This window comes from Nelusetta ayraudi, unplaced genomic scaffold (genome assembly GCF_046127955.1).
Source record: "Nelusetta ayraudi isolate G7.1 ecotype Tasmania unplaced genomic scaffold, CSIRO-AGI_Nayr_v1 ptg000052l, whole genome shotgun sequence".
Classification (NCBI taxonomy): Eukaryota; Metazoa; Chordata; class Actinopteri; order Tetraodontiformes; family Monacanthidae; genus Nelusetta; species Nelusetta ayraudi.
This window is the reverse complement of record NW_027466102.1, coordinates 8,205,264-8,231,880: the sequence shown is the minus strand read 5'-3', so window position 1 is coordinate 8,231,880 and position 26,617 is coordinate 8,205,264. Positions and strand designations below refer to the sequence as shown.

General features: G+C 46.2%; 2 protein-coding genes across 2 annotated transcripts; both read right to left on the bottom strand.

Moving 5' to 3' along the window:
* Nucleotides 1–8,224: 8,224 nt before the first annotated feature.
* Nucleotides 8,225–21,724, bottom strand: slc30a1a (solute carrier family 30 member 1a). The gene is made up of 4 exons (XM_076037475.1): nt 20,462–21,724; nt 17,321–18,245; nt 10,142–10,689; nt 8,225–9,334 (listed from the first exon to the last, which is right to left on the bottom strand). Exons 1-4 carry the CDS (start codon nt 21,021–21,023, stop codon nt 8,526–8,528), a joined length of 2,844 nt encoding a protein of 947 aa, XP_075893590.1. The 5' UTR covers nt 21,024–21,724; the 3' UTR covers nt 8,225–8,525.
* Nucleotides 21,725–22,183: 459 nt separating this feature from the next.
* Nucleotides 22,184–25,796, bottom strand: nek2 (NIMA-related kinase 2). Its single transcript, XM_076037703.1, has 9 exons — nt 25,250–25,796; nt 24,492–24,709; nt 24,158–24,398; nt 23,982–24,064; nt 23,763–23,889; nt 23,409–23,643; nt 23,044–23,098; nt 22,885–22,961; nt 22,184–22,608 (listed from the first exon to the last, which is right to left on the bottom strand). The coding sequence occupies exons 1-9, from the start codon at nt 25,343–25,345 to the stop codon at nt 22,412–22,414; spliced, it is 1,329 nt and encodes a 442-aa protein (XP_075893818.1). The 5' UTR covers nt 25,346–25,796; the 3' UTR covers nt 22,184–22,411.
* Nucleotides 25,797–26,617: the final 821 nt, after the last annotated feature.

Genomic DNA, 26,617 nt, shown 5'->3' with positions numbered 1-26,617 from the left:
GCATCTACCATGGAGTCCATAGTCCATAGGCTACATTCAAGCTTAGAAAACAAATAGAATATTTGGCACTTTCAAACAAATAATATCGGTTGATTTAGGCTGATTTAGAGACAATTAGTGAAAAGGAGGAGGGGTGTTGGAGGACTCTGGCACTTGCTCTCTTTCCACCCCGTCACACTTCTGAGAAGCGTGGCTGACTATTTGACTTCGCTCTCAGATTTGAAGGCCTATAAAAAGTGGAGCTGTTGCGTGCGAACATCTTGTGTTTTTATTGTTTCGACTCTGGAACTCTGGCGCGGGACAAGTGTTGTTCAGTCATTGTTCAGTCCTTTGCCGTGTCACTGAGTTCCTCCGTGCTTCAAACTGTGTTGTTAGCGCTTCTTTCGATGTTCAAAGCGTCACAGCCAATTTTACGTCAGTTGACACGAGGTCCAGGTTACGATTGATTATTGACTGAAAAGTTCAGTATGAACAAGTTTTCCATGTTAACCGCTTCATTTTAAAAGGAAAGCTTTCAATCCATCACTCTGGTGAAGCCGGTGTGTGTAAGAGAGACCTTAAATGGGCCTTTATGACTTAGGCGATGTAACTTCACTGTAATGAAACTATGGATTGTCACCTTTTGGAATCCCATTATGTAACCACCCCTCCCCCGCCGGAGCAGTATAACATCAGGCATCAGGAATTAGAATCACCTCGTGCCTCTCCGGGATGACTATAGGGAAGGAAGTTCATGGCGGATCACATGAGAGCAGGCTGGAGGGGGTGGTGGGTGGCGGAGTGTGTGGGGGGGGGGCAGCGGGGGATCCTCAACTTTGCTGACTTCTCCTTTTTTCATTGGCCTTTGTCCAGCATCTCTTTTCAGTAGAAACAGGCCTCTGTGGACTGTGGACTAAGGTCAATCCAGCCCGGGAGCAGCGCACTCTAGCAACTCATTGTGATCGGAGCTGTAGAGCGAGCAAGCGAGCGAGCGATTGAGTGAATGAGTGAGCAAGAAATTCATGTTTTCTGAGGCTTTGCAGTTCAGGCTTTTGGTTAATCAAACAAAAACAGAAAATCCAGTTCCTTCAATTTGTATAAGATTCGCGGCTCTGACTCCCAGAACGAAAAAATGACAGCGTAACAAATCTGTTGTTCCTCAAGGAAAAAATCTTTCCAGCTCTTTTATAATAGGTTGTTATGAAAAATGCATGTCCTTTAAGCTCAGCTGAATCCGACCCATGCACTCAGATTCAGTTGCCCAATGTCAGTCTCCACAAGTCCAATCCCCTCAACCCCTCGCCACATAACAGCAAAACAGAAAAAGAAAAGTGCGGTTTTGACTCTCAGCTAATCTCATGACACTGTCGACCCTTTGCTCCGACTGCATTGACCTGAGCCTAAGCTTGAGTTTGAGTTTGAGTCGAGGGTTGACCCGAGGCAACTGGGCTGGTTTTTGCTGCCTTGTGTGTGTGTTGTTTCACTTCTCAGTCCAGTTGTTTGAAATGAATTTCCAAGTGCTGCGGGACGAATGATGGTAGAAGGCCCGGGTTATGGCATAGATAGATAGATGGATAGATAGATAGATAGATAGATAGATAGATAGATAGATAGATAGATGCACACAAATGCACTTAAATAATATTTAAAATAGCAGCCAATTAAAATCTTTGAGGAAAACATGTTGTTTTCTGTTTTACCGCAGTGAGTCAGGATTTCAAACGGCCATCGCAGTCAGCTCGAGTGGGGCTGGACACCCTGAGGCTTGATTTTGTGCCATATTGGTGAGCCAGATGGCTTCTGCAACTGCAACGGCCGAGGCGTTTTCTTCACGGCGGAAGAGGAACTGACTTTCTTCGCAGGACAAGGTTTTTAGTCTGGGATCTTGCTTCAGCATTGGCTGACTGATAAGCACTGAGTGCTGGGGGAGTCGCAGTGTTTTTGGATGACAATGCAAACATTCCCAGCCAGTCGCCATGGCAGGAGTGAGTCAGCGTTTGCGGGGTCTTGTCGATTCAAAGCGCTTTCGGCGCTGAGAACGGCTTGTGGGCTTGTTGACATAAACATACGTTGTAAAAAAAAAAAAAAATACAAAAGATAATAGATATTGGTTCTGGTCTCAGCTTAAAAAACGCTTCACTTTAATTGCAGCTGAGGCTGACAGATTTTCAGATTTGCTCTGAAAAACAAAACAAAAATGTGTGTATATATACACACACGCACATATACATATGCAGTATATACATATAGACATATATAGATACACACACAAATATATATATCTGGATATGTATGTGCACATTTCTAATAACATCAGTTACAACAGTTGTAAAAAATATATTATCCATACATATATACAGTATATACATATATACATGTATGTGCATACACAAACATATAAACATAAACACATATACATATATGTTATATCCAGGGCATTTGCAGAATTTGAATTTGCAGCCAAGAGAATTATTATCATTGTTAGCAATTATTAATATTACATTAGTGATGGATTTGTGTAATATGGAACCTGTAAGTACCACAGCAAGACGACAGAAAAACAAACATTCCAGCTGTGTTGTTTGCTTTGCGTTTGCCTGCCACCACAAACATTTTATTTGTTTATTTATTACCTATGTTTTTGGTTAAAACGTAACACAATACTGGTCTCCAGTTCCTGTGCCGTTAGCAGTTCCTCCTACACGGTTAAATAGAGTTTTACTAGCAAACAACTCTCAGCAGTTCTTCTGTCGCGTGACACAAGAACATGTTCGGCCCTAACCGGAGATGCTAAGGCTAAGGTACTGTTTCCAGTGTTGAAAGTTCTATAACAAATAGAAGTCGTACAGCTGTTCTCGCTGAGTTTCCAGATTGTTAGTAATACGCCGACAGCTTTATTTTGGAACGAGACGAGAGATGCTTTCAAACGGCAGGCGGTGGTAGCCAACGCCTCGACTGTTTTCGGCGAAAACACAGCGGAAGGCGCTGCTACCGCTCCTTGCCGGACACTGTGCGATAGCGCCGCTGCTAATGTAAACTCGCGAACAAATGCGAACTTGCTGAACCGATACGTGGACTGTATAACTCGCCCTGCTCTGCACCCTCTCGTGAGGATTTTTAGGACTCGGCACACCAACACCAACACCTGCGGAGGAGTCGCCAAAAGTCCCCACATTTTGTACTCAAGTAAAAGGTACTTAAATGTGCCTAAGTAAAAAGTAAACATGTTTTTTTTTGTTTTTTTTGCTATTAATGAAACAATATGTTAGCTGATAATGTAGCGAAAGGAATTAAATCAAACACCTTTAATATGTATATATATATATATATATATATATATATATATATATATATATATATATATATATATATACGTATATATATATATATATATATATATATATATATATATATATATATATATATATATATATACGTATATATATATATATATATATATATATATATATATATATATATATATATATATATACATATATATATACATATATATATATATATATACATATATATATATATATATATATACATATATATATATATACATACATATATATATATATATATATATATATATATATATATATGTATATACACACACACAGAGAATATAAATAACTGATGTTGATTTCGACGTGTATATTTTTCTCTACACTAATAATAATCCCCCTCTAAGACATTGTCCACTTTTGTATTGAACTACACGACAGCGTGGTTCAAATAGTTCCACCTCAAGCTACAGCAAGTGCAACAATAAACTTTTAATAGAATTTGCATCGTTAAAAGACTTTTACAGGCACTTTTTCCAATTTAAGAAGTGGAACACACAGATATTTGCGTGTAAATGTGGGGAGTAAAAGCACAAAGTCACCAGAAAAAGAAATACTCAAGTAAAGCACAGGCACCTGAAAAATATATTTAAGTACAGTAAGAAAGTATTTGTACTTTGTCACCGGAGATAACTAGTAAGACGAGGCCTCACCAGTTCACTTTCAGTCAAATTCAGTTATCTCGCCTGATCTGGGAGCACGAAATCGGGGAGAGAACCATGAAATCGTTGTTGCCTGCACACCACGGCTGGATGGGAAAAAAACACCCCTGTTATCAAGTGATATGATACGATAACATATCATATAACAAGATAACACGTCATATCATATGGCATCAGATTATGTATGTGTGGATGAGGAGGCGGGAGATGTACATGAACAATGTTGTGCTGCTCGGTGGGAGGAAGGGCGCATCCAGCACTGAGGCTGCTGTTTTCAGAGGATTCCTCTCAACAGTGTACACTGTGTGTGTATGTGTGTGCGTGGGTGGGTGTGGGGAGGAAGATGCAGTGTGCAGCAGCAGCAGCAGCAGCAACAGCAGAAGCAGCATTTGACAGGGTGTTTGTTTCCAAAGATAAATGCGAACCATTAAATGCGCGAGCGGGAGGATTGGGGGAGGACAAGAGGGGAGGCAGAGGGAGAGGCGAACACACGACAGAGAATTAACAGCTATATACTGTGAGAGAATCACTTCCTGTCGCTGGTGGCCGTCTTACGATGAACTGACAAGTGTGTCTTTTTTAGGTTGCGTCGTGTTTACCCGATGAGTCACTTTTGTCCGCTTTTCTATGCAGATGTCTTGTTGATTCCGGAGGAAAGGTCAGAGTTGAGGCTCCCACACTTTTAGCTCGGTTGGCTCACCTTCGAACTCGACTCATCACCCGCGACTCCGATAATTTGGTGTCACTGACCATAATCTCCATCCTGCATTGATATGAAGTCCTTCACTGCCAAGCAAATGAGTGCGTATGCATCGTACTGCTTCACGCTCGCCCCGTGATTCTTTTGATGTTCTTCCACAAGCAGACCTTTCCTAATTAGTACTTTACTTATTACACTATTAAGATTAGGTATTCAAAAAGGTCAAATAATCAGTTACCAAATGAGGCAGCTTTACTTCTACGTATCTATTTCAGGAAAAGGTTTAGAATAAGAGCATTTTATGCAACGTTAAAACTGTCATCACTTGGTGCAAAGTACCTTTAACGTGCAACTTGCAGCTTTAACATTTGTGTCACAAAAAAAGTTGCAAATTTAGCATAAAAGACAGAAAAAAAAAAAGAAAGTGGGGACGGTCCTCACAGCAATCTATAAAGCCACAAATTTAACGGCCTCGATAATATTTAACCGTCCTCCGTCTCTGTGTAACGAGGTCCTCCGCTGATAGCGCTGCCGATACAGGCCCGCGCCGTTTATCTCGACTGTATGCAGATTGTGTAACAACGCAAGGGAAAGGAGAGCGCGTGAGTCGTGTGCTCATCCCCTCCGACTTCACTCTTTTTTTTTTTTCTTTTCTTTTTTTATCATCAGCGGCGAAGTGATTACTGCAATCAGTCAACTCCACGACCAAAGTCTGGGGCGCGCGAGCGAGTGAAACATTAAACTGGAGGCTTTCAGCTCGACTCCTTCGCGCGCACGGCAGGGAAAAGTGTTTCTGACGGTCTTCGGAGATGCAGATGGAACGAGGACATTAGCTGAGCAGGAGTTCACACAAGTCTCATTGTGTTGTGTACGCTGCTTTATGACGTGAAAAGCAAAAACAGCAATTATGTGACATTAACTGACCCCGGAGCTCAGTTAATCTCTTAATAAATGTGTGAATGTGTGAATTCCCCACTTACACATATACCATTCGAAGCAATCAGATAACAGCTCTGCTGTTATATCATTCAGTTATGGAGAACTGCTGTTTGGGTCAATCATAATAAGAAAAGAACAATGATCAAGTAGCTGATTAATTAATTAACAAGTCCATCATCGAACCCCACCGGTCATCACAATTTAATTTGAAATGTAATTATTGTCTGCCGAGTTTGATAATGCAAAACACACCCAGGGCGCTTTAGGTTACGTATCACGTTGAAGTTTTGCTGCTAATGTGTTCTTAATGTTTTATTGCGAGCTAAATTTTCATGTGACTATGATAGTGTACGATCATCATCTTAACATGATAACGGTGGCTTATTGCTACTTCCATAACGGTTAAATGACTATTACATGTGAGGTACAAATGAGGATGCCTTTCATCCAATCATCATCATCGTCATCATCATCATCGCCACCAGAGAACTGGTTAACATTCCAGCCCTTCTAATCTCTCTAAGACGCTCAGGTCCTTTGTGGGAGCTGCCATGTGGTGAGATTAAAGGTCCCTGAGCAGACTGTGGGAGAGGACAATCCAGCGGAGAGGAAAAGAAAGAAGTAATCGTTGATTTTCACTTCTCACTTTCAGAGCATTTCGTTCGAATTGAGCGTCACACGGGGCTGTGTGATTTTGTAATCACGGTGGCAGACTGCAAGTGTTGGGAAAGGTATCAAACAAGAAAAAGTATTTTTCAAAAAAACAACATTGTGTAAGGATATCCCCACAATCATGTGACACATACAATTGAAATGCAGTACACAGCCATTTTAGGGCATCAACAAAAAAAACATGTTTTTTCCATTAACACGTCAAAATTCTCTCCAGAGACACTTGTTGAGCCCAGTTGGACTTCCAGTGTTCCACCGTCATAAGAGAAATTTTGAAAATGTCCAGCGGGACAAATGATTGGACAAACATATTGGCAAGAGTCCAATAAACAATTTGGGAAGGATCAGAGTTATTTATGTGCAAACAGGTTGAGTGAAACACACCAGAATTATGCATTTGGAATATTTAGCGATGCGATTTTGTCAAAAACTACTCAATTACAAACCCAAAAGATTCAAGTTAGATGAAAACAAGTGTACAAGAAACCCCTCTCACATCTCAAACTTCACATGACTGTTAATCAAACTGTCAACCAACCCGGTTGGCTGCTGCGGCTGCCTTGCCAAGGACAGAAAAATCTATCCGAAACAAGAGGAGGCAACAGGACAATTTACGGCTGCTTTTTCTTCAGACATTTTTACCCAGCCGACCCGGTTTCCCAGCTGCTGTGAGCAGCCGAAGGCGTTGCGGAGGGCGCTGCTAAATCTTGCTGAGAAAAAAGGATGCAGCCGAGCTGCACTCACATCCTCTGGTCACGTTATGGGACCATTGGCCCATCGACTCATGGCGCTTTTCCGTTACACAGTCGTTGCACCGCTCGACCTTGACTCAACAGTTTCAGTTTGATTCAGCTTGCTTGGAACCCCTGGCCGAGTAGGTACTACAAATGGTATCTGGTAACTGGGACTACCACCTCATGGAAAACCTTTCAAACCAACCAGAGCCGGCAAGGTGCGAGGAGAAGCTCCATTGGCCTCCAAATGTGTGGAGCTGTAATTTCAAGTTGCTAAGCTGAACCTACAAACATGCAAAAGTGTGTACGCATTTTGTTTAAAGAGGTAGGAGAGTGCTCTTAAGTTTAGAAAACACTGGGAAGAAATTAAGAGGAACCAGAGGTAGACAACCTCTGGTTCCTCTTGACAGTCTGTTGTCTCAGCTTTTCAAGAGAAAGGCTGAGACAACAGAGCAGCAAACGCGTCCTATTTTCTTACATGCTAAATGAAAAGCTGTTGGAGGGTAAAATTGCCGTACGTGTGTGTGTGTGTGTGTGTGTGCAAACGTACCTGCGTCTGTACAAGATCCACGGAACAACAGCAAGTGGATATTTTAGGATTTAGCGTTCCCAGCCACCTCCTTGTGCATCAAGAGGCTCTGAAGGTTAAGCCTACAGGTGCCAGGTTGAATCTATTTGGTAGCTGAGTGACCTCTGACTCCTTCAACTGAACCATACGCCCTGCCCACCCATTTGATCATACTGGAGACAAAGCTGGCAGGACAGATGGCCTCCAAAAAAAAAAAACCCACAGACACACAAAGGGCACAAAGCAGGAGACCTCGCCGCACCAAAATCAAGATCAGACTTTTATCTATTTATGCGTCTCTAATGAAGACAGTGTTTGCGTTCACACAAAACAACTTTACAATGAACATGTTTTATCAGTTTGGTTGTAAGAATGCTGGATTACCACTCTATCATCATCCATCTTGCTTTAGCGGGCCTGTTTTGCCACTTTCAGGGCTTCTGTTTGTGTGTGCTCTGTCTGTATCTTGAGTCAGTGGCTGTTCCAAAACATTGAAACAACACAGGAATGTAGCAACAACGGGAACACGGTTTGACTTTTTTCACCAGCACTCTAAAACTAAAGTGCAGCGCAAGGTGTGACAAGTCAGATGCTTTTACGTTCAGCAAATGGTTGTAGTTTATTCTATGATTCCAGCATTACACGTCATTCTTTTTTTGCATATTCCGTCAAGCAAACAACAGTATGACTATTTAGTAATAAGTTCACTGTTATCACTAATACGAATAACACAAAATGGTAGTGTTTAAATTGGTCCGTTAAGTGTATCCTAGTTGCGGGAAGCGATAGTGAGAATGTAAGCGTTATGATCCGCTAAAACCATGAGCCACTGATTCAAATGGAGAACACTCTGGGAAAAGGGTCAATACAGCATGATGGGAGCACAAAATGGAGGGAGGAGAGAGGTTCATCACATGAATCTTAGACGTCAGCAATGGATGCGGACATACCCGCCGGCATTGCTTCCACACACTGCCTTGTGTTCTGCTTGTCCGCGGAGCCGCAGCACAGCTTGGGGGCGCACTCAGTCCGGCACGACAGCTCGCAGAGGGAGTCGCGCAACTCGGAGCTGAAGGTGACGAACTCGGGCTGCACGGTGGTGGCGTGGATGCCCTCGTCGTGGAAGAAGTCCTTGATGCGCTTGGCCACGTCCATGTAGGCGGCGGGGTCGTGGCACTTGATGTGCGCCGTGGCGATGATGCGACTGCCCGCCAGCTGCCAGATGTGCAGCTCGTGGATGGCCAGCACGCCCTCCAGCGCCAGCAGCCGCTCGTTGAGCCGGTGCACGTTGACCTGCTTGGGCACCGTCTGCAGCAGGATGAGCGCCGACTCCTTGAGCAGCGGGTAGGTGGTGTAGAGCAGGATGCACACCATGATGATGCAGAGGGTGGGGTCCAGGTAGAGGACCCAGCAGGGGCCGGCGAAGGTCATCGGGGACACGGAAGGATGCTCGGAATTTTCAAATACCGCGTGATTGGCATGCCATTGGCCTGTGGTGTGGTCACCGACGCAGGGGTTGACGCACATCTCGCCTGGCTTGCAGGGCGACCACACGAAGGTGAAGATGAGCGTGCTGATCACCACGATGACGGAGCCCAGGGCGTCGCCCAGCACGTGGAGGAAGACGCCGCGCATGTTGAGCTGCGACGAAGAGTCGTGGTTGAATTCTTCAAACTCGAAGTGGGCGTTTCTGCTCATCTGCATTTCTGTGCCGTTTCTGCTTCTTCTTTCTGAGACGGAAAATGGTGGAGTCAGCCTTTTATGAGTACTGTATAATTAAAAAGTGCATACATAGGGAATAGTTCCTAACCTGCCAACCTCGGTCACTTTCACTGTTTAAAAGGCGGAGGGTTGTCAACTCCATAATTTTACTGCCATGTTTGGCCCATTGACTGTACAATAAGACGGACAGAGGTCCATTGATTGCGCAAGTACCAAAAACCTGTACTCAATCATTACCGCCAAAGGTGGTTGCAAAAACATCACGTATTCACAAACCCATGGGTCAAATCACAATGACGCCATCAATCTTTACATAGTCAGTGGTTTGGTCGAATCTCAAAGGTGTGGTGGAAGGGCAAGATTCTGGCTAGCTAAAAGAAGATGAATAAAGGTTGACGTCCCAATGATCGTCACATTCCGAAGGATGTGAAATTTGTCCTCCGAGGGAGCGGTGAGCAGCATTGGGACACTCGGAAATCATTGGGTGATCATACACCCCTAAGTCCAATCCCATATAGCAGGGGTCCCCAAACTACGGCCCGGGGGCCACATCCGGCCCGCTGCGTGTCTCTGTCCGGCCCGCGTGAAGGCAATCATAATCTCTCCCCCGCTCCACGTTACTTTGCCGACACGTTAGCTTAGCACAACAGCGATAGCGCACTCCCCCACTCCCGTTCCCCTGCTCAACAAAGACGTTAGCGCTATTTCCAACCAGCACCCCCCCCCCCGTCAACGAAAAATAAATGCCGGGACGTTAGCGCTATATTTCCTATTTCCAACCAGTTACTAGAGATGGCTCCAACACAAAACCTCACCATTTCGAAGCCACGAATTGCTGCTTCCCGCCCTGGAAGTGGAATCTGCAATGTCCTCCAGCATGTCCAGTTCAAGCCTCTTCTGCCTTGTCCTCGCGGAGTGTCTCTCCTGTTCATGGGTGTGGCTGTGGAATAGGAGCAGTCCCACCAGGTTGACCAGGAGCCCCGCCACGCCGACCACCACCACCACCTGCGGCTTTTTGATCTCGTGGGGCTCGGTGAAGCGCTCCACCGCCTCCAGGACGATGGTGAAGCAGAGCGCCGTGAGGAAGACGGCGTTGACCAGCGCGCCCATCACTTCCGCTCGGACCCAGCCGAAGGTGTTCTTGTTGGTCGACTGGGTTTTCTCGGCGAACCGCACGGCCACCAGGGCCACCACCAGCGCGGTCACGTCCGACAGCATGTGGAAGGAGTCGGACAGCATGGACAGGGATGAGGTCATCCGGCTGACCACCACTTCCACGATGAAAAAGCCGAAAGTCAGCGAGAGCATGCATAGCAGCCGGGCGTGATTGGCCTCGAAAGCCATTTCCTTGTCCTCGTGGTGACCAAGTCAAAGCTTTTAATTGAATGATCAATGCTTTAATGTGTATTTTAACAAACTCGCTGATACTTTGGCACACTGGCTTCGCTCAAAAAACTAATTTCATTCTGCTTAAATGTATGTTTTTAAAAAAAATGATCTTCAAAGCCAGTTTTTTCATCCCATTTTGAAATCATTAAGGAAAAACATAAAAGCCAATTAAACAGTCTTCAAAGGAAATGTTTTTCTATTATGTTATGACATCTATTTCTAACTCATAAGTTTTCATTTCTAATAATCTAGTATTCTGTATCTAGTTATTTTTCTTTTTTTTTCTTTTCTGCGTTCTTCTACCCTCAAAACTACAGAAAGTACAGAATATTCTAATCTGACCTAGTTTTTGTTCATTGTTCAACATGACCAGAGGCGGTGCTTGCGTCTCATGTTTGTTTTGTGTCATACCTTTCACACTTTTAAAAGATTGAAAGTGAAATGGGCTCCAACTCCACCAGGGGCTGAAGTGATTCTCTGAGCCGCATGAAAACTATTTCCTGTTATGCTCTTAACCACAGAGAAGGCAAGAAAGAAAGAAGAGGGGGCTTGAAGAAAGGCTTGCTTTGAAAGTGTTGAAATATGATTTGTGCACAAAGGTGAATTAATGAGAATAGATTACTGTTTATAACTCCACCAAGAGTGGAAAGGGGACTTGGCCAGAGTTTTAGTGACTAACTTCTTGACTGCTGTAATGGTGTTTGAATCCAAGTTTAGTGAGCAAATGAACACCGGTAGTGGTGTCTTTGAAGGCTCTTGTGGTAACTTTTGGACACAGTTGAGTGGAGAATATACCAAACACACCAAAAAACAAAAACAAATACCAAAACAGTCCTGGTGAATTTTGGCTAAAATCGTAATCCAAAGTGTTAACATTTTAGTCATGTACCTTTGTTGTACTTTTATTTCTGGAGGCTCTAAAACCTTTCAGGCGCTGTCAGGAATTTGGACACATGCCTACAGTTTGTTGATGAAACATCGGCAAACACACAAACGTTTGGTGTGAAATGAGGCGTGACGGGAAGATTAATTGCCTCGAAGTGAATTCCCAGGAATGGTGAAAAGCTTGTCCGGGCTGCTTAGTTTGGCCTGGGCAGCCTTGTGTTTATCCACAAAATCACCCTCTAAACCTATCAAAAGGATAGACAAACAAACAGAAAGAAAAACATACCAGAAAAGAAGGGAGTGGAGAGTCATTGAAAAAAAAAAAAAAAAAGTAGTTATGCTGTTTGGTAAAGCGCTGGAAAGGTCAGAAAGGAAACGCTCAACACCAAACCCAAGGACCGGTCTGACGAGCAGGAGTCCTCAGGCTCCCTTTATGGGCCAGCCAGAACGATTGACTCCAGCTGGGTGAACCAGTCACCGATTGCAGATAAGTAGTGTGTGGAGCCGACCGTCCACCTCATCTCTGATCCCAACAACCGGTTGCGGACACACTAGGGGATTTTCACATCTTAACCAATGTTAAAAAAAAAAAAAAAAGAACTAACTATAAATCATCGAAAAACACAAACACTACTCCACACTTCGCTTGCTCTCATTGGCTGCGTCCGTCGGAGGCGGGCAGCTGTGAGACGGAACCGAAAATCTGGATCCACCATCAGTTCCTCCTCTCGCCCAACCAGGACCGTCGCTGAAGTGAGTGTATTAGTCTATTAATCGATCAGTGCCTGAATCCCCTCTCACCCAAAAGTCTTGCAATCACTCCCTGACCCCCATCCTCGCGCCCCCCCCACCCCCAACAAAAAACATCCCCCAACCCTCCCTAACTAAACCTTATGGCCGGCTCATCCGCTTGATAATCCCAGAGACAAAGCCCAACGAGACAGATGGCCTTGTACAACCAAGCACACGCAGTTCCCAGGACAGGAGTTCCTCAACTGTTTAAACCCATTCAATGACTTGTTGCACGTAATGTATCTAAGAAATCCGTTGCCGAAATGTTTCCTTTAACTCATTCCAGAGGGAAACTCAGGTCATGAGTCATGAATGATTAAAAAAAAAAAAAAAAAAAAACTAAATGAAAAACAACTGCATTTGTGTTCACTCTGTTTGTATCTTGTGTCAGTGAGAAATGGCTGCTCCAAAACACTGAGGCGACGCAGGAATGTAGCTACAGTGATACTTTGTTTTTGTTTTCCCCAGCACTGTAACACTAAAGTGTTTAGCTGCCAGTTTATTCTATGATTCTAGCGGTGCACTTTTTGCTGATTCAAATTCTCTGTGAAAACACTTTTAACCGCTTTTAAATGAGACCAGTGTCAGTTACTGATGCGGTTAACATGAAATGCTAGCATACATATCGGGGTCCGTCAAGTGAACACTAGCAGAGAGAATGTGTGCATTACGCCGCGCCCAGACCACCATCCATTAATTCAAAGGGAGAAACCTCTCGGAAAAGGGTCACTGTAACATGATGGTGGGGCGGGGGTCAAAGAATGGGAGAGAGGTGGGAGTTGGGGGCGGGGGGGCAGGGAATCACATGAATCTTAGACGTCAGCAATGGATGCACGCGGACCCGCCGCCGGCATTGTGTCCGCACAATGAGGACAACGCGAAAAGGTTTGAACAACAGCGCCGGCCCACACAAAAGAGGAAACGAACGCAGGGCTCCATCTCATTCTGCCTACATCAAAAGGTACAGTCTCTGCAGAGGAGGGTGGGTGGGTTGAGGGGCAGGGGGCGGCAGCAAGCGCTGAGGAATGCTGGGTAGAGTCCCATGCCTGCCCGCCCGCTGCCGTCGCAATCCCCCCCGGGGGTCTGCTTACATAAGTCCCGTCAAGCCTGCAGCTGCTCCATCAGGCAGCCAGCGGCCGACACCAGACTTCCCTCTGAGCGGCTGCACTGCACTCTGCTGCTGCCGCTTCTGTTTTGTTGTTTTTAACCCGGCGAGACGAGGGAAAATTATGGGCTCGGCTGATTGCAGCGTGCCATATCCGCTAAACACTCGCCCCGGTCTGTGGTTTGTTACGGTTATTACGGCTCACACACACACTGAGGTTTACCGAGGTGAGCCGCGGAAAAAGGCAATGGGCCAAAAGTGAGCCAAAAGTGAGCCAAAAGTGAGCCAAAAGCAGACGCACCCCGTCTCCCAGCAGGTGGCCCGTTCGAGTTTGTCCAGTGGTTCTCAACAGTTTTTTTCTTTCATCATGAAGTCGCCACCCAAATCTATGCCGCAAAACTAAAAACACAAGCCCACTTTCTATGGTGTCTGGTAAATAAGTGATTTAAATTCTTGAATTGAGTTTAAAATCTCCTTTTTTTTTTAAAAAGAGAGAGTAAGAGAGAGAGAGAGAGAGAGAGAGAGAGAGAGAGAGAGAGAGAGAGAGAGAGAGAAAGGAAACGGCCTACGAAGCTGCAACACAATTTTGGGTCCCGATCCACCAGTTGAGAAACACAGACTTAGCAGAATTGAGAACGGCGATTTAAGTACATAATCAAAGCGGTTAAAATGCATTACAAAGTCTTGAAAGCGACAGAAACCAGATGAGGTGGACCATGAAGCAGTTCCTGGATTAGAACCAGCGTGGCACTGGTTCAAACAACACTCAACACAAACAAGTACCAATAGAGACGAAAAACATCACTGCGCTTTTATTAGTCATTGTTTCCTTCCAAGCCCACATCTAATCTGGTACTAATTTGACAGTGCTGCTAGTTGCTGGTCGGCGACTCTGGAACTTTTAAATAGAACGAGCAAACATGTTGAGTCTGAATAGAGCATCGGTGGCTGATTTAAGTCATAGTAAATTAAGCTCAAATAAAATATATTTAAAAATGAAACAATGCGAAGTAAAAGTGGCTCAAGATTCCTTAAGAATTCTGTTAAGAATCTAAATCTGATGTTCATTTAGCCACATATGAAATGTGTCCTACGTGACTAAATGCGCCTACTTATTTATGACGAGAATCAAACAGGAACAATAAAGTGGAGGAGAAGTTTGGTTTCATCAACTGTACAAAACAGCCATTCTTTTATTTTTTTTTAACAACACATTGAACAGGAACCGTATATATATATATATATTTATATATACTATATCAAAAACACATCAGTTGACATGTCATATCTAAAAATTAAAAAAAAAAAAAAAAAAAAAGAGAGAGAGAAAACAACAAGTTTTCAATTTGCACTGATCTCAAGTCTTGAAGGACACAGAATAAGTGAGCGGACATTACAAATGAAAGGAACGCGCGTCCGTTGTACAATTCCCAGCATACAGTTGCATATCGCATACACATTAAATAGGGAGTGGAAACTTGAGAAAAAAAAAAAAAAACACAAAAAAAAAAATCACAATACAAAAAAAAAACCCACCACTTCCAGTCCGTTTGACATCTGTGACGTTGAGTGAAAACGAGTCCAAAAACATTGTAAAGGCCACCGTTATGGACTTTAACTCGGCAAGAGAACCAGCGAGGTGGTTGGGGGTGGGGGTGGGGGGGTGGGGGGTGGTAGAGCTGGTCCACCACTTGTTCCCTAAACACAGCTCTTCAGAGTTTATACTGGCGAGAGGAGGAGCGGCGGCTGGAGCTCCAAAGTTTGGTCATGCAGACAAGAGGAGAACGTCTGAAAAGATAGGAATCCCCCCCACCCCCCTCTCCCTCGGGCGGAGGAGGGGTTGAGGGGTTGGGTGGTGGTGGTGGAGGGGGGTGGGGGGTTCGGGACGAGGCGCCAGACACATTCACTGAGAATTTTTTCACTACCTTGGCTGCGGCCAGGATATTTCTCGGCACAATAGCGCCTCATTAGTCTCGCTGGCGTTTCGGTACGCCAGTCTCCTCGCAACCGCCCCCCCCCCCCCAACCACCACCACCACCACCACCACCCCACCCCCCACCCCCGGAAACCCTCTGACGACCGACCCTTTAACTGCCGACGGCCGGTTCCGGCGCGCTCTCTGTCGGCACCTTTCAGTGCTCCGCCGCAGCGGGTCGCCGAGAACGTGAGGGCGGAGGCGAGGTGGGAATCATAATACTTCACATTTGAAACGTTCGAAAACGCCGACTGCAGCGTTGACGGCCTGCTGAGCAAAATGGAAAATTTAAAAAAAAAAAAAAAAAGGACCTAAACGAATCCAAAAAACAAAACAAAAAACAACAGCGTCTACAGAGAGAAAGAGAGAATCACTAATAACTTAAAATAGTCGGCCCGAACAATATTTGTCTATGGGGGCCAGAAGGTGAGAAAATACATCTGCTAGGCAGAAGAAGAAGAAAAAGAAGAAGAAGAAGAAGAAGAAGAGCAGACTCTTTGCAGACAGGTCCATAGGCTACAAACCAATAACCTAAAAAATGCGTGCTGTGGTGTGTGCGTGTGTGCGTGTGCGTGTGCGTGTGCGTGTGCGCGTGTGTTGAGGGGGAGGAGAGAGAACACATCTTAGATCCCTTGGTTTCCTGCAGCGAGAGGCTTTGGCACAGGCGCGCCACGGGGTGAGATCGTGCGTCACGATCACCAGGGGCGTGCACGAGGAACGCTCAACGCGGGCCGTCAACCCCCCCCCCCCTCGCCCGACTATCAGGGGGGTCGGGGGGGGAGAGAGGGGGAAGGGAGTTGTTGCCACGTGCAGGTGGAGGGAGGAGAGTGAAAGAAAAGGTGTGTGTGTGGAAGGGGGGGGGGGGGAGGTTGCCAAAAGAAAATCGTTTGCTATGTCACAGTAGTGGAGCAGACCAGTGTGCGAAATACAAAGGGGGTTCGGGGGGGGGGCTCAAAAAGCTAACAAAACAAAATACGTCATCGGTCCCAAACTGAATGAGGTTCGTTGTGTCTTCATAAGGTACATATTATTATTATTATTATTAGCGGTTTTCTTTTATAACAGACACATGGCCATCTTTGAGACGTTACCGTTCTTCCGCCAGTGGCCACTCGAGGTACTGCAGCAAAGAAAACGCTCCCCAGGATCGTTCTGATTGGCCAAAGACATCGCGGGAGTAACAGAGGCACGGTGGGAAGTGACACTACTTTTTCGGGAGCAACTTCGCTGAAATCAATGGGCCGCCATCTTGGACTCTGGGGGTTTGGTCTGTTAGCAAAGAGAAGCACTAATAATAATAATAACAATAATAATAATAATAATGATGATGATGACAATGGTATCATCAAAATGTCTTTAAGATCCTGTCTAATATCCGTCCATCCAGGTGTGCTGGAGCCTCTACGAGCTGTCGCGGGGCGAAGGCAGGGTGACATCCTGGACATAAGAGATACAAGCAACCATTCACACCTGCGGCCAATTTACAGCTCCCAATTTACAATGACATGCTTGTTTTTGGACTGTGGGAGGAAGAGGAGGAGAGGGGAGAAGCCGCGCAGACACAGGGAGCAGACTCCACAAAGAGAGGCCCCGGGCCGAGAATCCAACCCTCCTCCTTCTTGCTGTGAGGCGGCGGCGCTAACCACCGCGCCACCGGTCCTGTGCATAAGAATCAGGGACCCCCGCGACCCCCCCCCCCCACCCCCCACCCCCTGGAGTATTGACAGGTATTTCGCACACTGGATCAGACAGATAACAGCGAGCGTGACAGTGAGCTGAGCCCCCCCCCCCCCCCCGGTAACCCGCCCCCCCACCCCCCGAGCTCCCCCGGGTTCCTCTCGGGCTCACAGGGACGACTCCACCTCCCTGGCGATGGGCAGGGTGGCCCCCGTCTGGACGCTGAGCGCCTGGTCGGAGGTCTCGCTGATCACGTCCAGCACCGCGGTGGTGGCGGCGGCGGAGGAGGAGTAGGAGTCGGAGTCTCCGGCGGCGGCAGCCCTCCGCTCGGGGCCGGCGGCGGCGGAGCCCGGCTTGTCCGCGGAGCCGCAGCACAGCTTGGGGGCGCACTGAGTCCGGCACGACAGCTCGCAGAGGGAGTCGCGCGACTCGGAGCTGACGGTGACGAACTCGGGCTGCACGGTGGTGGCGTGGATGCCCTCGTCGTGGAAGAAGTCCTTGATGCGCTTGGCCACGTCCATGTAGGCGGCGGGGTCGTGGCACTTGATGTGCGCCGTGGCGATGATGCGGCTGCCCGCCAGCTGCCACACGTGCAGCTCGTGGATGGCCAGCACGCCCTCCAGCGCCAGCAGCCGCTCGTTGAGCCGGTGCACGTTGACCTGCTTGGGCACCGTCTGCAGCAGGATGAGCGCCGACTCCTTGAGCAGCGGGTAGGTGGTGTAGAGCAGGATGCACACCATGATGATGCAGAGGGTGGGGTCCAGGTAGAGGACCCAGCAGGGGCCGGCGAAAGAGACGGGGGGGGCCGAGGGGCCGCCCGAGAGGTCCACCAGCGTGTGGTTGACGTGCTGGTGGTCGCCGGCGTGGTCGTTGACGCAGGGGTTGACGCACATCTCGCCGGGCTGGCACGGCGTCCACACGAAGGTGAAGATGAGCGCGTTGATCACCACGATGACGGAGCCCAGGGCGTCGCCCAGCACGTGGAGGAAGACGCCGCGCATGTTGAGCTGCGACGTGGAGTCGCGCTCGTGGTCCAGCTCGTCCAGGTGGGCGCCGCCATTCATCTGCACCTCGGCGCCGTCCTTGCAGGTGATTTCTGTGAATGGGGGGAAGAGAGGGGGAGGGGGGCGGGGCAACAGCAATCGTCAGTGGTGTTTGGGGGGAGTGCTTCGGCCCGTTGAGAGATAAACACATTGAAGAGAGCAGGAAGTGAGACTGAGAATTGAAAGTTTACTGTTGGCGACAACGTCGGTGGGGACAATATCAGCTGAGGAAGTATTTGGTTAGATTTCTTCATGGAGGTTTGGGGAGGGGGGGGTCAAAGCACAACAATAGAAGAGAATGACTTTATTGATCCACAACAGGGAAATGTTGCCTAACTACAGCAGCAATATAGCGCAAAGAGACGGAAAAATATATGAATTCAAAAGTGATAAAAAATGAAATAGAATATTTAGAGAGTGACAAAACAGTTGGACATCTACATCTTGCTGACATATAAGTACATGCTAAGACCCAGACTGAGATGTTTTCAAGTCAAACTGACTTGAACCAATCCATGTCAGCTGATCTGATCCGATACTCGTGTATTGGTAAAATATCATTCATTCATTCATTCATTTTCTAGACCCGCTTCTTCCTGAGATCAGGGTCGCAGGCGTCTGCTGGAGCCTCTCCCAGCTGTCTTAGGGCGAAGGCGGGGTTGTTAAAATATTAGCAGCGGCTAATTAAACCTGCACTGTGTGCCTACACTAAGGCTAAACAAAGATAAAAGAAAATTTAAATAATAAAAAAATGAATTTCCTTTTCATCTAGGCCACTGAATGACACCTGAGGCCAGAACACTCGCAAGACACACAACTCTGACACCGAAAAACAAAAACCTGTCAAGTGATTATGTGTGTACAAAGTAGGCCACACTTATCTGAGTGGCTAGATTAGAATAAGCGAGGTCAAGAAGCATCACTGTCAACACGAATAGAGATACGCGGCAGAGAATACGTCAAAAGACCTACTTTATAACAGCGATGTTGGTAAGAAAAGGGTCCATAGATAAAAAAAGTGAGAAAGACCCTTTGAACAACAACTGCCATCACCTCTGCTCCGATGTTGATTTGCAAACCAACAACCGAGTCCGGCAGATACGAGGAAATAAAAAGCAGACGCAGATGGTCAAATAGAAAGATATCGGCCCACCGTGTCACTGTCAGCCCGGTCTGCGGCGGCCCTGGCCGCTGAATGGATGCAAAGTCGTGTTCCGTTCCGACAGTCGTGGGGCCTGCCCTACTTACTTCTGAAATGTTCAAGAAAACCTCTGCCAAAATAAATGACTTGCAGTGACTTTTGTTGTAAATGGTAAAAATTATTTTATTCTTTACACCTGGGACAATCGACGCGATCAACCGGGGGCGACGCCAGGGTAAAAGAAGTCGGGGCGGCCTGTTTTTGTGTACACTTACACGGTTGACCCGACAACAAGACACACGTGAGTATCAAATAGCAGGATATCAATACAGCATTAACCAATGCGTCACAAACACCAGGAGGAAATCTGATAAAGCCAACCCGTTTGTCGAGTCGGTGCTTGTTCACGTCGCTGAATAAAAAAAAAACAAAAAAAAAACCTTAGAAGCAACTGACACAATAACCCACTTCTTGGGATACCATCAATAATTAAACCGCCTTTGCCTTAGCATCTCGGCGCTGTTATCTCGATGGGCTGCAGTCACTTTGGCCAAGATGTCATCACCCTGGTGCCACATGTACGTCTCTTTTATAATCTGGACGGCTGCCAGCAGGAAGATACCCCCTGTTTTGTCGTGATATAACACTGGACACACAGCCACGCTGATATTTCACGGAAAAGACAGAAACGAAGGAGTCACATTTGGGTCTCCAGGGGCGGAGCTACGTGGTGGCCATGAAGGGGGGTGGGGTAGACAAAACGGCTACAGCATTTCAAGTCATATCTTTGATGAGTGAGGTTCAGTATCTTTTGTTTTTAACGTGTGTTTCTGACTTGATGATTGGCCTGGATTTTGTCCTTGGCACTCAAAGAAGAACTTTCATGTAAGCCTGACTCTTGAGCAGTAGGGACATGGTGATATAATAGGGTTATTAATGATGATAGTAGCATAGTCCAATAGTCCAATTATGAAAAATCAAAAACGTTTAATAAATACAAACCAAACGGTCATGTAGATATTTCAGGTATCTACTTACCGCCGACCCCCCATGTAAGCCCCCCCACCAAAAAAAAAAAAAAAAAAAATCTAATCTCTGTCTCCGCCACTGCGAGCTTTTTTCTCTTACCGTTTTTCTGCCGGGCATCGCCGGGGCTGCTGTGACTGGCCACCAGGGTGCTGGTCTCCGCTCCCGAGGAGCCGTCCCCGCACTTCTTCCCCAGCTTCCCCCTCTGCTTCTTCTTCCCGTGCGAGTGGCCGCCGTGCGAGTGTCCGTGGCCGGCGTGTCCGTGGAACAGGCACAGACCCAGCAGGTTGACCAGGAGCCCCGCGGCGCCGACCCCGACCACCACATGCGGGGTTTCGATCTCGTGAGGCTCGGTGAAGCGCTCCACCGCCTCCAGGACGATGGTGAAGCAGAGCGCCGTGAGGAAGACGGCGTTGACCAGCGCGCCCATCACTTCCGCTCGGACCCAGCCGAAGGTGTTCTTGTTGGTCGACTGGGTTTTCTCGGCGAACCGCACGGCCACCAGGGCCACCACCAGAGCGATCACGTCCGACAGCATGTGGAAGGAGTCGGACAGCATGGACAGGGATGAGGTCATCCGGCTGACTACCACTTCCACGATGAAAAAGCCGAAAGTCAGCGAGAGCATGCATAGCAGCCGGACGCGGTTCGCTTCGCAGGCCATTTCCTCGTCGACGTTTAAGCGAAGAAGAATGAAATAAACAATTATTGACGATAACAATTGTCCGAACGAATTGAGTCGGACGTCAGTAGGCTCGCTGATTGAATCTAACTAAGCAGCTACACATTAAGCTAGCTGGCTCCCTGAGACAATACGAGCAGCGCTATCAGCGGTTCTGGATATTCCTTTCACCGGCGTGGAAAGCATCACTCTGATCCAGTCAGGAAAACCCCGCCGAGCTAAAATAGTCAAGTGGGCGACTTTAAAAGCACAGAATCCCAGCCGTGACGATGGGTTGGGGGGGTAAGATATTCCAGCTCTCTTGCCGACGACCTCAGCTTTGCAGACGGCTGAAACTTTGCACCCGAGCCGGTAAACTTTCCACACGGAACAGGGTGCCCTCGACCACGCCCCCGACGAGATCCTATTGGTGGAGATAGCGCAACAAGACAGCTGATTGGGTACGATTCGCAAGTCTCGTCTTTGGGGGCGTCGAAGAGCCAGACAACAGTGGTTGCTACACACGCTACCGTGTCACACGACGAGCTCTCGCGATGATGCGTCATCGTAGTATCTAGTGCTACACATGAGTAATGACAATGGCTTTCATTTTGCGCAATTATTTTGAGAGTTATTTGAAATTGAGGAATTGGCCGTGTGCAAAGAAGCATTTCATGAAATGCGTGCAAATTCCGACACGCTTCAAAGGACAATTTAAGTACTGGGACAGAAGCAGGACATATTTCTCATTTCTTAAAATAGGTTGTCTCTGCGTTATTCGTTGATAAAAAAAAATAAATAAAAAAATAAAAAAATAAAATTCTGACCCACAATAACGTTTGCGTTGCTTTGTAATGAATGAGACCTGACAATGTAAGCCTCTCCAGCTTGGCAGGTAATTGTGGAAGATGCATCCATGACAACTGGTATCTCTTGTCAATGCCTCTATCCTGATGCTAATCAAGGCCAAACAATATTTAGACGAGGAGGGGGTTTCCTTGCCTCCTCAAAGCCCCATCCGTTTCCAGCCTTTTTTTTTTTAAAGGAGACTGAGGACCCCTGGTGGAGGCGTCGATTAAACGTTCAAAAATACAGCTTTGCAGACGTCGCCTTGGAAAAACTCGCCGATGAAACGACACACAACATTGGTTTTATTCACAGTGCCGTGTGCAAATCACTTTTATTTTTGACACTTTACATTCTACCTCAGCGCTTGATTGTTTTATACTCCACACGGCGTCAACATCTTTGCTAGTAACAGCCATCCAGTGATCTGCTTGCTCCTTTGCGAGCACGATTAACAAATAATTATATAAATATTTTTTTTTACAAACACACACACACACTCACAGATGCCCACTTTTTCACACTTACGCCCAGTCAACCAGTGATCAGCGGATGCCGAGTAACTGCCTGCTCTTTAACTGACCGCCCCTCTCCACCTTTCTCAGAGTTTGTGTGCGCTGAATGGCCTCTTGTAGCCTCTGTAAGATCATTTCATGGGGCGTCGCAGTCTGACCATCCTGTTGCCGTTCTCTGCTTCCGTTCTCAAAGTGGACTTTCTTCTTGCCCGGGGAGATGTTCTCGTCTGCGGTCAAACAGTAAAAAAAAAAAGAAGAAAAAAGTCAGCTAACAGAGTCCGCGTAGGGTCTTTGTTAGTTATTTGTTTAATGTCAGCAGGCTTGTTTGAATCTTTATTGGTGTACAAAAATGGTATTTACAAGATATTTTAAAAGCAGCAAATAAATTAGATAAACATTGACATTACAATACAAACGGAGGCACAAAAACACCACAGAGGCAACCCGAGCTCAGTCGATTTCTCGGTTCAGTAGGTTCAGGGGTTTCCGGCCGTTTCCCATACCTATGTCTCGGCCGTGGACCACAGCGAAATCCTTCTGCTGCTGGAAACGTTTGTAGCTCTTCAGTAAGGACTCGGCTCTGTAACGGAACACAGCCAGTCAGCTTTTTGCCAGTTTTTAACCACACATGGGCTTGTAATGCCACAACAACACAATTTTACCTCACAAGCTTCTCATTTGACAGACGCTCTCGTATACAAAGCTCCTGTTCCCTTTCTGTGTGAGAAGGGAAATCAACCAGAGGTGTAATCAATTAGTTTTAATCAATAAATACAAAATAATAAATATTCAAATGCGCAACTTTCAGAGTCTCTGCATTAGCGGCTGCTACTTAATTTAATGTTCAGTAATTAAGAACTGGCCCACATCATGCTCTCATGCAAGAAAGAACGGGAGGTTTTGCACGGTATCTATATACTGTGTGGAAAAATACTGATGTCCAATCTAGAGTTCGAAACATACATCATTTTCTGCAAAGGCTTTTAAGGGCATGCAGCCGAGAAAAAGGCAAGAATGAGAGCCTCACGTTCGAGCCTCTCCTCGCGCTCCTTGAGGGCCTTTTCCCGGTCCCTCAGCGCCTGCTCCTTGAGTCTGAGCTCTCCCTCAGCGCTCGGCGTCCGCTCGGCTGGCTTGCGGAAGTCGCAGTCCGAGTCTGCGGACCGCCTCCGATCGTGCTCCAGCGCCTTCCTCTGCTCCTCTGCCACGGCGTCAGCCAGCAGGCTACTCTGGAGGATGGCCTCCACAGAGGGCCTCAAATAGTCCTGGAAACATAAATACAAAACTCAGGCACCATACCCAACATAAACAAAAAAGATCTGTGTGTGATATGTCAGTGATCTGAAGTTTCTAAAAAAAATATATATATATATATTTTTTTTACCTTTACGTTGAGCATTTTGCTGAGCAAGTTGTTGAGTTCCTCAGAGTACCGGTACGGGATTCTTCTGTACTTCCCCGCTCTGATCTTCTCCGTTAGTTCTTTTTGGTTGTAAGCGGTAAACGGTGGGCTGAGCAAGACAGTCGCAGCGAATGTGTTAAACTCTTCAGTTTGAACCCGAACATATCAGCTCAAGTAAGTGGAAAAGTGGGGGAAACTTACTACAGTGCACAAAGTTCGTAAAGCAAGCACCCCAGGGACCAAATATCCGACTTCTCGTTGTAGGACAGCCGGTTTATTTGCTCCTTAAACGCAACGGAAAACAGTCGTACAGTTTTACAAATGACCAGAGTCGAAGCCAAAACACTCACGGCGATCGGCGTCATCTCAACGCTCACCGGAGACATGTAGTACGGCGTTCCCACAAACGTCTTGGCAAAGCTGGTATCGTGGTTGAGGATCCTGGCGAGGCCAAAGTCTCCGAGCTTCACGTTCTGCTTGATGTTGAGGAAGATGTTTGCTGGCTTCAGGTCCCGGTGCAGCACCGTGGCTCTGCCGTCGCTGCGCCTGTGGCACTCCTTCAGGGCCAACATCAGCTGCGCCATCACCCTTATTATGAACTGCTCCTCCAAATACCGCCTGGCACATTTAAGAAAAACAAACAAAAAAAAAACACATTACAATAAGTCAGGCATTGCCAAAATAAGTACAAAATAAAATCAAAGGACTGACTTTTCCTTGATGCAGCGTGCGATGAGGCTGGACAAGTCTCCGCCCTCGCAGTGCTCCATGATGATGTACAGCTTGGTGTTGGTCCGGTCGATGATTCGGTCATAGTAGCGCACAATGTTTGGATGCCTGAGCTCCCGCAGCAGGTTCACCTCTGACACCAGCATCTGCTTTTCGCCCTCTGACATTGTGCCATAGTCCAGTTCTTTCCACACAAGAATCTAAAAAGATTAAAACAAACAAAAAAAAATACACACATATATATATATATAAAAATATACACAAATATAGACACATATATATATGTATATATATATACTTTTTTTTTTTTTTACTATAAAGTTATGCAGCCGGGTGAAGCAAACGAGCAGCAAGAGGTCTCGAATCATCAAGACTGACTTAACAATTTCTAGCTAAGTAAAAATACAGTACATAAAGTATTTCAGAAACACGTTAAGTGGTTGTTTTGGCTTCGTCTTTCTGTTTAATGTTTTCATCTCATTAACTTGCCCTGCGTTTTGCTACTGTAATAAATATAAAAGTCGGTTCCGCTTTAGTTGTTTGGATTAACCTGCAACCTTCTGGGGTTTGCGCACTACCCACAAGCCTTTGTTTTGGTAGCTAACGGCGTTCACCTTTTGGTCAAGTTGATGGACGCGCGAGTTGAACGCCGAACGCTCAGAAAACACAACCGTAAATGTACACCGTCTCGCTAAATGACGGCTTGGGTTCCAGTGGCGGAGCCCGAACACGGAACTCACCTTTCCATCAGACTTTCGCCTCACTTTCTGACACTTTCCGTAGGAACCTGAACCTATTGTGTACAACACATCGTAGTCCTCCACACGGGACGGCATCCTCGTAACCTTGTAACCAGCGTTGAGCTCGTTGAGCCGACTCGACGCTGGCCGTGAACGCCGCACCGGTTGAAGCTTAAACAACAATAATTCTCTTAATCCTACGCTCGAGTTGACGATTTGGTTGTGAAACTCTTATCGCTCTTCTACTCGTGTTCTCTAAAAACAGGAAGCGCGTATTCCGAGTTTAAATTGGTGCCCAATTACTCGCTCGCAATTGGCTCAGTCCGTCCATGTGCTGGAGCTTGATTGGTCGCTGAGAAAATGCAAACGGCGAGGTTGCTCGGCACCGGAAAACCGCCACAGCAGCGCGGGCATTTGTATTGTATAGCGCCTAATGGCCACACGATGGAGCCAAAACGCACATCTAAGATAAGTGCGAGGGTTGGCGCACGATGAAAATTCGCGTTAACGTGTGAAAGATTCGGCTGGTAAGTCCTGATCACTCTGACATAACGACTAAAAGTGGGTTGAAAGCGGTCCGTTAATGTTGCTTTGAATCATTAATGAACAGCTTTTCAAAGTCTTACTGGAATGTAATTTGTGACCGAACAGAATTGCAGCGACACTGCAGAATAGAATAAATTACGATAAAGCTTTATTGTCATTACAGTTGGCTTCCATCACACTGAAATGTCCTCTCAGATTTATCGCCTTCCTTCATTGCTGTTCAAAGTATCACATAATCCTTTAGGTTTAGGGATTTTGTTTACTTAATATTGCAATATCTTCTATAAATAAATAAAAAAAAATATTAAAAGAAACTTGATTCTTTATTTATAATGGTTAACGCCATTAAGTGCATTGGAATGATGCACTGTACCATGTTGACCATTCTACATAAGTTTTTTTTTTTTTTTTTGTAAAGTGCAGCTTCCTTAGCATATTTATTCGTTTAGAACTGGGCAGTCAGTGGTAAAATAATAATAATAATAATAATAATAATAATAATAATAATAATAATAATAATAATAAATTTAAAAAAAAAAGCTCTCCAGGGCAGTTAACTTCTCAGCATCACGCTTAACTTTTTGTTAGCATGCCTTTCATGTATACACTCGGCATTTCTCCACAAATCATGAAACAAATAACCAAATAAATAGCATAACAGAAAGGTATCCTTCCAAAAAAGGTTGTTGTTTTTTTTTTTAAATTGCACTCAAAGAGTGAGACCTGGGATCCCTGCCTGAGATGGATGCAGCCAGTCACATTCACTCCATCAGGTCAAGACCAGCCACGTTGTAATGATCCTTCCAGTCCTCTCAGCTGCCG

What these genes read in the sequence shown, in the direction of transcription:
- slc30a1a (XM_076037475.1), bottom strand. Translation starts at nt 21,023, where the DNA reads ATGGCCTGCGAAGCGAACCGCGTCCGGCTGCTATGCATGCTCTCGCTG. An exon ending in CGATGCCCGGCAGAAAAACG is followed by an intron (nt 18,246 to 20,461) that starts GTAAGAGAAAAA and finishes CCCCATTCACAG; the next exon opens with AAATCACCTGCAAGGACGGC. An exon ending in AGGGAGGTGGAGTCGTCCCT is followed by an intron (nt 10,690 to 17,320) that starts GTGAGCCCGAGA and finishes GCTTTGACTTGG; the next exon opens with TCACCACGAGGACAAGGAAA.
- nek2 (XM_076037703.1), bottom strand. Translation starts at nt 25,345, where the DNA reads ATGCCGTCCCGTGTGGAGGACTACGATGTGTTGTACACAATAGGTTCA. An exon ending in CGCCGTACTACATGTCTCCG is followed by an intron (nt 24,065 to 24,157) that starts GTGAGCGTTGAG and finishes GTTGCGTTTAAG; the next exon opens with GAGCAAATAAACCGGCTGTC. An exon ending in GGTCCACGGCCGAGACATAG is followed by an intron (nt 22,609 to 22,884) that starts GTATGGGAAACG and finishes GTTTGACCGCAG; the next exon opens with ACGAGAACATCTCCCCGGGC.